Consider the following 10,922-nt stretch of genomic DNA (forward strand, 5'->3'; position numbering starts at 1 on the left):
TTTTTGTAATTAGTCAACCTTGGGTGCTTATTGTGATACAATTGTATGATCTTGATTCTCTACAAAGGTAACACAAATAAAAATTTTAAAAAGGAGTAGGAGACCAAGTATAAACAAATTCTATATAAAACATTGATCAAGTACAATGGGAAATGCTAGTTTAGTTATAATTATGACCAACATTGATCAAGCTCTATGCAAATTTGAAAGGTCAGATAAAACAGATTGCAATGGAACTAGCAAAGAGCACACGTACTTTATAATTACGGCATACCAAATAAATGAAGTCTTGTAAACGGCTATCTCACCAAAATAGAAATATTTTTACGTGCTTCCATGCCTGTGATGTCCAATCATTTTACAAATTTAAACATAAAAGCACACGTGTCCTATTTTAGATTCATGCCTTTTTTCCATTGTTGTGGTATGTCCTTGAGCTACAAACCTGCGGGGCAACCTTTGTTAGGATTGACTCATGATTTCTATAGGCCCATGCTATCCCCACCCCACTAGGGGCAAGCATAAAATGCGCCTTGGATGCTAATTATGTCAAGTACACGCAGGTTATCATGCAACGTACCACTAGCATCCCCAATTCAAGGTTTAATCGTATGTCCCTTCAATCAATTAGCAGAGGAGCACCATTATAATCATCAATGGCTTTGACAGAGCTTGTTAACCTATGAATTATTAGTATTGTACAAAAGCTTTATTCCAAAACATAGTGGTGTATTTAGTCATAATTTGAAGCCCACTATGTAAAGTAGAACAGGGACACCTTCGGTTTAGCTCAAACTTGACCCCCACCACTTCCCACTACAAATACATCTTTTCACAAAGCTTAAATGGGAAACAAACCAAGGACATTATGCAATTAGCACCTACAATTTTGGCTATATCAAGTTGGCAATGTGAATGCTTGCAGCAAGCTTAAGGCATGATTGCAATTCACTTGTCAATTGCAAACCATAAAAAAATGTTGCAATTTTTTCATTTAGACTGTGTGGAGCTTTTTCACTCTAGGAATTGTGGGATCTAGTTAATATACATTCTGAAGTAGGTAAAAGTTCAATTTAAGGGCTATGCCTAGATATTAGTGAATTGAAGCAAGAATCGTGATGGATGCTAACCGCTCTAACAATTAACGCTAATTATTGAACCAACCAATCTAGTAGAATATTTTTTCATTAGTCTCCTAACCAGTAAGGGCAGTCTTTGATGCTATGTGTACCTAGAAATGGTGTGAAATCTTAAACTGATAGCGTCTTGCAAATTTAAAAAAATAAAGTGTTTATATAGGCAAAGCATCCTAGTCATTTTTTTTCTAATTCATTGAACCAAACAAACATCATAAGTATTTATTGATGTACTATTTTTTAATCGACACGCTCACATGTGTTTGCTAGAAGCAAAATTAACACGTGATTATTAGAAGTGTGGAAGTGTAACCTACCTCATGCAAACTCTGCTCTGTGCAAGTCGCGGTTAGTTGCAAAAGTACGAGCATGGTTATTAGAGGTTTTTCATTCTGCTTAAGTGGCTCAGAAGGCTCTTACATTGTAAAAACTCTATTTTTAAACGTGATAATTAAAAGTTTCTTCTGCATGTTAAAATATCTATTCTCCCGTGAATTGCGCTTGCATGGCATAAACAAAATCCTTGTGGAGAAAATCATGAGGGGCTCATGGTAATTATATTTTCTTTGCGTGTGTCAAACCTTAACCACCGGAAAAGCAATGGAGGACAGTGGTGGTGCTTTCCGCGCAACCTTCCATTATAACACCCAAAAATACAGGCAGAAAAGCAAGAAGCGTGAGCACTTCCTTATCGTCTCCTCCTTTCCTCCCCGCAACCCCGATCGAATCGCTCGAACCATTCCCAGGTTTGCGCGTCGATCTAGGTTTGCGTGAGGATCCAATTCCATCTCCTCCCGTTTGAGCTTGCGATCCTCGAAGGAGTTCTTTTGTTAGCCTTCTTTCCCCCGATTTTTTTCGCTCATTTTTCCGAGCTTTTCAAGAGCAGAAGAGGCAGTTTCGAATTCCGATGCACCGAAGCCTCAAGATCCAAATTTGAGGCCTTTCCCAAGCTCTCCGCGTCGATCTGCGCAAGAGGATGGGTAACGCGGGCAGCAACGGTGGAGGCGCCGCTCCTGGTCACCGCCGTCGGAGCTCCAGCCACGGCCACGGTCACCACCACCAGGCGCCACCGCCTCCCCCGCCGCAGGAGGCTGCGCCCAACCGCTACGTGTTCGCGGCCGCCACGCCGTACCCGCCCCAGTACCCTAACCCCAACCCGCCGCAGCATTACCCGCAGTACAACTACTACCCGCCGCCCCCGCCGTCCGTGCCGGTGCCTCTCCCGGCGCCGTACGACCACCACCACAGGCCGCCCACCGCCGCCGCCGGGGAGTTCCCGCCCCCGCCCCCGGCTCATCCCCACCACTACCCCGGCTGGGCTGGGCGGTATCCGTCCTACGGACCGCATCTGCCTATGCCGACGCCCTACGTCGAGCACCAGAAGGCCGTCACTATCCGCAATGATGTCAACCTCAAGAAGGAGACGCTCCGGATTGAGCCTGATGAAGAGTGCCCTGGCCGCTTCCTCGTCTCCTTCACCTTTGACGCCACGGTCGCCGGCAGGTGATTACTCAGTTCATTTAACATCAAATATATGCTGCATTCTGTTATAAGTATTTTATGTATGTGTGAGAAGCTCCTTTGCCGGTATCTACTTTGTTTAGGACATGTATATGAAATTGTTGTCATTGATTTATTCTGTGTGTTGATGTCGATGCTTTGAGGAATTAGCGTCTCGTGATGGTGATGCTTTCAGCCCGAGGGCTGGGGACTTTTATTAGTGATATTTGACCTTCATTTGTTTGTTGACTGACAATTCCATTCCTTGATTGTAACGAGTAGAAGAAATGAGAGATAACTATACAAAAGCGAGTACCTGTTCCTTTTGAAAACATCCAAGTTAGCAATAAGGTCTTCATTATGTATTAAACTATTGTAGTATTGCTTTAATGCTTAGCTTGTCCTCTTTTCCCAGTCCAAGTATTGATCCTTGTTACAACTGGCCCTTGCAAAGGGCTGTGTATTATTCTGGCAGACAAGTAGTGGAACATTCTATACCTAGCTATATTCACCTTCTGCCTAAGTTCTACTGATATAGTCTTGTAGGGTGTCATGGCTAGTAAAAATGTTGGAATTTTGATGTGAATTATCAAAGTTACACCAGATGCCATGCTATTAAATCCTCGATAGTTAACTCTAGACATTTTATATGCCCTAATGGCTACCTTTCTTCTCTTGTATCATTTCCTGTTTATTGACTCTTCACTTAATTTGTCCCATGTTTAAATATTTCTTTCCTCGCGTTCATGTACTTTGTGTAGATTATTTAGCATCTATACTAAATACTTGCTTTCAACAGTCGCCGGTATTGTAGTTGGGCATTACTAGTTAGGGTCTATGGCATTACAAAGCTATAAACCTTAGTTTTGTCTTAATTTCTAATCTTTCAGAATCATTTTTGCAACATGTCCATTGTTTGTTATAAGTTTGTAATAATTGTTGTCATTGTAACCAGAAGCTTACAGTGTAATGTGGTGCTAAATTTGTAATGGCAGAGGAATCTGCACATTTGGATTGATTGCAATGTTTCTTAAATCATCTTACGCCTAGTGCGATTGAAATTCCCTATTCAACAAATTTATCCTTTTTTGGTCCAAACATGATATACTTCTAGATGGTTTTTAGTTATAGTGCTTAGTGCTAAAGCTGCACAGCTGTTTATTATAATAGTATCTTCGCACTATCTATATAGCATGAGACTAGCCTTGCAACCAGAATTTCTTATCACTAACAAAAGAAGTTCTATGCTTGCTGTTAAGTAGAGTGATTTAACATTTTTTTGTCTGCTTCTTTGAACAGCATGACTGTTTACTTCTTTGCAAAGGAAGAGCTCAACTGCAATTTAACAGCGGTTAAAGAAGACCTTATTAAGCCTGTTACTGTTAGCTTCAAAGAGGGTCTTGGTCAGAAATTCAGGCAACCTTCTGGGACAGGAATTGACTTTTCAGTGTTTGAGGAATCTGATTTATTAAAACAGGGGGAAATGGATGTATATCCACTTGCAGTTAAAGCTGAAACAGCATTATCTGTTGATCCACCATTGGAAGGGGAAGACCAAAAGATGAAAACTCCTAACTCACAGATCACACAGGCTGTGTTTGAGAAGAAAGAAAATGGAGAGTATCAAGTTCGAGTTGTTTGTCAGATCCTGTGGGTGAATGGGACTAGGTATGAACTGCAAGAAATATATGGAATAGGGAACTCTATGGAAGGTGATACTGATGCAAATGATCCAGGGAAAGAATGTGTTATTTGCCTCTCTGAGCCAAGGGATACTACTGTCCTCCCATGTAGGCATATGGTAAGACTGCACTTTATTAGAAGTAGTGATGATCTGTGCTTGAAGTACAAATTGATCTAAGCTTTTGGTATAGTATTCTAGACTAAAAAAACCATAACATCACAGAGTTATGTTTCGATTATATACGCTTCCCAGATTCCCAACTATGTGATGATCTTCAGTATCCGTATTCAGACTCAGTCCAGAAATTGCAACTTCCATTTCCTTTGAACTGATATGCTTCCCAGGTTCCAACTATATGATGATTCTCAGTATCCGTTTCTTAGTCCAGAAAAGTGCAACTTCAATTTTTTTGAATTGATATTATGCTGCATTAGCATATGTGCTAAGCCATGACATTTTTCTCCTCTCTTTGTTACAGTGCATGTGCAGTGAGTGCGCCAAGGTCCTACGGTACCAAACCACTCGGTGCCCCATCTGCAGGCAGCCTGTTGAGCGTCTCCTCGAGATCAAAGTCAGCAACAGATCTGAAGATCAGCAGCAGGCACCCCAATCACCGCCGCGCCCACCCCCAACCCCGCAGCAGGAAGACGTGCACCCATGATCAGAGTCAGTGCTCAAACATTATATGGGTCTAGTTTGCGGCCTTTGGGCCTTCCCTGAACGTTGCTCTCTCCCATTTGAGCAACGGGGAATGTAATCGATACTTTACCTTTAGCATATGTAAGCTTCTGGCATCGCCGCGGCTCGCCGACCCCCGCTGTATCCGGAGGCCGAAGACCAAGATGCCATGAAGAGTGTGTGTACCATATACATCATGCTTGCGTGTGCCATGGCTACCTGAAGAAGTGTAGGGAGGACGACTCCTCGTGCCTGATTGACTTCCTCCATCAGGTAAAGAAAGGGAAGAGAAGGTGGACTTTAAAATTTGTACAAAAAATGGCTCGTATTTCACCTTGATGACATTCCTCTCTGTTATGCCTGGAAAGCCAGTGATTATTTTACTTGTGTACGGGAGTTACAAGAACAATTATAGCTCACCGGGCGAGGAGAGCTTTGTGCCCCCCCAATGCCTCTGTTGTTTGTTTGTGATTTTGCTTTGTACAATAAGTGGTAAAATCAGATAAAGGCTGCGATAAAATGTTGAGTATTGCTCCTAATCGGTATTCTCCATTGCCGCGAGCGAGTCTTTCTGACGATGTGTGCTTGCATTCAACATCATTACCCGTGGCGTCTAGAGCTGTTAGAGCATCTCCAGCGGTTCCTCAAAGCCGTTATAGCACACTTTTTCTACTGGTAACTTAGGCCGGTTGCTCCAGAAGTCCAGATCACGCCAGGCAGGAAAATTAGGCGGGACGCCGTTGCTTGTACATGCTGGAGCGTTTTATAAAGAGGGGGGGGGGGGGGGGGGGGGGGGGGGGGGGGGGGAGTGGGCGGGGGTGGTACGACGACTGACGCACCGTTTCATATCAACCCGTGCGGAACTCCCACGTGAAAAACGTGACGGCGCCGACCCCTATGCCACCGCGCTGCCCCCCTTGCGGCCCTGCCTTGCGCAGCTGAGCTAAAGAGCAGGCGTGCAGGACACGCACAGTCGACGGACTTCCTCCTGATAGGCTGATACCGTGCGTGTAGTACTATGGCTGTTAGCACGTGATGACTGATCACCGATGAGTGAGATGCTGACCCCATCGTCCCAGGCGGGCCGAGGGACGGAGGGAGGCATGGAGGCAGCGAAGCCGAGTTGGCTGGCGACCCCGCGCCGCGTATATATAGGGCGCGTGTGGTGTGGCTCGTCTAGCTCCGATTTCATCTGACACCGTAGTATTCCATCACCGTTCATGCACTGTTCATTGGAGCTAAATTTCTCTCTCCTCTTCCTCCCTCTCGTAGCCGGCGGAGGAGCTAGAGGAGCCACAAATTATGGTTCCTTCGGCTCCGGCTCCTCTGACGGGATAGTGCTGCTGTCAGGAGGAGCCGGAGCCCCCTGAAGCTCAGCCAAATTGGCCCATAAAACTCCCGCTGCTTCCATGGCTCCTCCTCCAGTCCAGCGCGGCAGCACCTGGCCTCACCAGCACGGTAGCAATTGACGCAAAACTAGCCAGCAGCCACCATCCAATCCAATGGTCGCATCCACGTCGCACCCGCTATCCGCCACAGTGTTCGCGCCTCTTGCGCACCGCAGGTTTGGTGCCCTCCCAGACCTGAAGTTCGCCCCGACCTCCCTTCACTCCTCCGTGTACCACCGGTGATCCGCTCACCAAGGTCCTTATTCTCTCATGTAACACAAGTAGAAATGCAAATTTTCTACTTGATGAACATCACACCAAACTATCGACCTCGAAGAACCTATAAACAAAGTGTCACTTTTGAATTATTTAACCCAAACCTCCAAGAAATCGTGTGTTTGAACACTCTTTGTCTTTTGCTTGAGTCTTGTCAAATGAATCGTCAATCTCCCGCACCACTCTTCTCTCGTTAAAAGAGGGATGGCAAAACAGCTTACTCTAACATGCGATGGTCAGGAAATGGACAGCAGAGGTGAGGGCGTCTCGAAACGTGTTCGGGAACTACTTCCAGGTTGCAACCTATGGCGAGTCTCATGGAGGCGGTATTGGTTGTGTTATCAGTGGTTGTCCACCTCGAATTCTGCTCACCGAGGTAGACGTGCAAGTCGAACTCGATCGAAGGTGTGTTACTTAATTTCAAATTTCATCAAGTTGGTTTCTATGAACGTTAGACTACGCGTAACTATAACACAATATGGAAGTCAAAACATATTTCTTAAGATCATTTCTACGATATCCACTGATATGAAAGATTTTGGTTGTATAGACGGCCAGGTCAGAGCAGAATAAGCTCCTCAAGAAAGGAGGCAAGGCGGTACGCTCTGCTCTCTCGCGACCTCTACTCTAATCAAAAGACTGAAGGGCCCCTACGGAAGATGAAAAAGGTGAAGACTGAAATGAGAAAGGAAGGACTTCGGCAAGACGACTTCGGTTCACACGTGAAAGTGCTTCGAAAGGTGTCAGCAGGTGCACGGAGCCGGAGCCAGCATGTTCGCCCGCTAGGCCGAGTGTTCGCCCACTTTAGAGTCTTCTTAGAGACTCAATCAGTATCCGCCCCAGCAAGAAAACGGCTACGCATTATTGTACTAACGCGCGACGGAACAAGAAAACGTATGCGTGTGTACGGAAGCGCAACGGCTTTCGCGCTCATCTCTTGCTTCAAAACTAAAACCTGATACATGCAAAAATCTTTCAGGTACATATTGTCGTCCATAAATCTATGGACCCACCAGAAGGTTTGGACAGTCCTAGATACGGATTGTATATCAAGACATGTTAGACTATGGTGGAGGATGGCGTGGTCTACGTGGAGGATGAGAACTAGTCGAGGATTAGGAAACTACTCGTAGCAATTAGAGTAGGGCTCTCTAGTCGAATCCGACTAGTATTCTTGTAAACAACCAACCTATAACCCTACCCTCGGTAATATAAGATGAGGTAGGGACCCCCTCCAAACAAGTTCGATAATACAATCCAACCAACACATGATGTTAGCATGTATTCGTATGCTGGGAGGGATATCAAATGGTGAAATTATACACTTTAAAGTATCAGCCGCTAAACAGTGTTTTCCTCTCACAACAAATCAGCCATTTCAGCTTTTTAGCTGGCTTATAAGCTGAAGCGAACAGGCCCAAGGCATTCCCGCTCAATAAACTTCCTTATTATGGTAGCGCTAATGTCATTATGAAACGCTTTTTCGAACGATGAGCAAGGCGATGTTGTCGATGTCATGGCATCCACAATTTTGTGAAACTATACTTGATAACGGAATATTTGTAGGAGAACAGAACATTATGTGTGCCTTACATAGAGCGGGTCATATGAGGCTTGGTACTTGTGGATAGCCTATGTAGTTATTTACCTGCAATATTCCACTCATTTTCAGATGAAACAAAATACCGTGTCAAGGGAGCATCAGAATGTTGAGCTTTTCGCAAGGGGTCGCCATGCTCCATGCGTTGCTCCACGAGGTAGCGCTCCTTCCTATCATCTTGTCTCCTTGATGTAATGTTACTTCGGCAGCTGCTACTGTGGTGGAATCCACGGCTGCGTTGGTCCTTATGGACCAGCTGATGGCGCACATTGCTCAGTGGGAGATGTTTCCACTGAACGTTGGCCTGCAAGAACCGGTTGGCTCTGCCAGCAGAACACAGGAGCTGGCAGCAGTTTACCATCACTAGCTATTTTACCTGTGAGTGGAAGTGAAACAACTGCGAGACCGAGACAGATCGTACCTGTATATTGTGGACATCATGTTTCTTGCTTATTTCGTCAGTCAAATTATGCGTGTGATGAATGTTTTCTTTCCGAGGGCTGCGTGTGCGAAACTCTGAACCCTAACCTCCATTACAGTGAGGGAACTATCTCCATTACTGCTGGTATGAATCAAAGAAACAGTTTGGGTAATTAAGTGCGAGCATCAGGCCATGAAGGATGAATTTGTTTTTAGGCCAGTCCTTTCTCTATCCCATGTCCTTGCAAGACATACCATTCTTGGTTTGTTTGTTGTTGTATCGGATCGCGGATCCTGCGAACTAGCAGGGTCAGAAGTTACTATCTTGCAAGTTGATTCATACCAACATTAGACCTGTCATACAGTCATACTATCTTGCAGGCTGGTCCCTTTTCTATCCCACGCCTGCACACTATCTTCCCCTCATCAAATTTTTCGCGACCGTGCCTTAGCACGTTTTTCATTAAGAAGAAAACAGTTTACAGACACAATCTCGATGAAACCAAACGAAGCTTGACCAGCATGAGAGCACAAAGGACCAAAAGGAAGAGAAACACTGAAGAAACACACAAATAACCACCGCACGACTCAAAGCAACAAAGAGGAAGCACACTTGATCCCACAAACCTAAACACAGCCACTCTCCTGAACCTGCCAAAAGATACAACCTCATCAAGAGTGCTAAAGGTCTCAGAACCGCAATGGTGGCAAAGCATCCACCTAGACATCAGGATTACGGTGGCAAAGCATCCGCCCAAACAGAATAATGGTGGCAAAGCATCCACCCAACCAGCACGACCATGGCGGCAAAGCATCCGCCCGAAGCAACCAACGACGGTGGCAAAGTATCCACCAGAGTAAGAACGGCAGCAAAGTATCCACCAGAAAAGAGGGGGCGGCAAAGCATCCGCTAGATGATGACGACCTAAGCAACCCGGGCGAGGTGGACGAATCAAAGCGAAGGGAGGCGCAGAAGAAGACACTTCCCAAGGAGAGCAGACGACCACCACAAGGACCCTGACCGGCCGGAGACGACTGGGGGTGGTGTTCAACAACGATCCCTGAAGTGACGCCAGCAAGAACCCGTAGAGCTTCCAAGACGATGCCTCAAGGGAGAGGGCAACACCACTGGCACCATTGTCGTCCAACCAACACGGTCAAGGCTTTTACCCGGAATCTCACCGGAGGAGAGGGAAAAGGGGAATGAATGACGCCTTCAAGAAGGGAAGCGGCGCCCGAGGGTGGCGCCGTCATTGAACCGCAAGCAGGCATAAGGCTTTCACCTACACCCTGTTCCCTCCGCAGAAATCACCGCTGCCACCAGGAGCACGGGGATCGTCGGGCGCTAAGGAGCCGAAGAATGCCACCACAAACGCGAGCTGGGATAGCCAGTTGGCCGGTCCCCCGCCAGCGGAAGATGGCGCAGCCACCAGAGAGGGGTTGGGGGGCGGCCACCCGACCGGTCACGCGGCGGCAACGCACGGAGCCCCGCCCCCGACGGACCCAATAGCTGGGGAGACAGCAACCACCCTCGCTGCCCGCCCACTGACAGCGGAAGGGGCGGCAAGGGGAGGGACGCGAATCCAGCCATGACAAGCACGGATCCAGCCGCCGGGGAGGCAGCAGCCTCCCGGCCGCAGTCCCCTGTCCTCCAGTCGGCGGAAGGGGCAGTACGCGGTGGTCATCGTCGGGGAAGGGATCCCCATGCTAAGGATGTGTAGATCCAAGCTCAGGGGAGGTGGATCTACCACTGGCGGCCGGCCACCGGTAGCGGACCCAGGCCACCGGCGGTGCCTAGGGTTTGCAGAGTAGGAGTGGAGAGGGAGAGAGGAGGAGGGAAGAGGAGGGAGAGAGCGCGACGCGGGGGCAGCTTCGGTGCCGCTGCTGGCCGCCGCCGCCGCCGCCGGCCAGCAGCCGTCGGAGTCAGGCGGGTGGGGTTGGTGTGGGGGAGGCTCCTCCCCCCTCATCAAATTCAAGTTGCCTTTAGACCTGTCATTGTGAAATAATGAAGTAAAAAAAAGCATCTGGTCGCTCTCAGGTATGCATAAGTTGCATCTAAGTAAAACTACACGCATGTGCAAAGACAGTAGTTCACTATTAGTTAAGACTTAAGAGTAATACCATCCATTTCTCTGCCCTGCCAGCCTGAAGGGTCCATGGATATTTTCCTTGTAACCGTGAAGGAAGTTCAAAATATCCGATTGCAACTGCGAGAGCTACCTGGCTGGTGACAGATCTCT

General features: G+C 47.0%; 1 protein-coding gene across 1 annotated transcript; it reads left to right on the forward strand.

The window, feature by feature from the left end:
• The first annotated feature begins 1,770 nt into the window (after nucleotides 1-1,770).
• Nucleotides 1,771-5,447, forward strand: LOC117839200 (probable E3 ubiquitin-protein ligase LUL2). The gene is made up of 3 exons (XM_034719478.2): nucleotides 1,771-2,639; nucleotides 3,936-4,437; nucleotides 4,799-5,447. The coding sequence occupies exons 1-3, from the start codon at nucleotides 2,113-2,115 to the stop codon at nucleotides 4,979-4,981; spliced, it is 1,212 nt and encodes a 403-aa protein (XP_034575369.1). The 5' UTR covers nucleotides 1,771-2,112; the 3' UTR covers nucleotides 4,982-5,447.
• Nucleotides 5,448-10,922: the final 5,475 nt, after the last annotated feature.

The sequence above is a fragment of the Setaria viridis genome, chromosome 9 (genome assembly GCF_005286985.2).
Source record: "Setaria viridis chromosome 9, Setaria_viridis_v4.0, whole genome shotgun sequence".
NCBI lineage: Eukaryota > Viridiplantae > Streptophyta > Magnoliopsida > Poales > Poaceae > Setaria > Setaria viridis.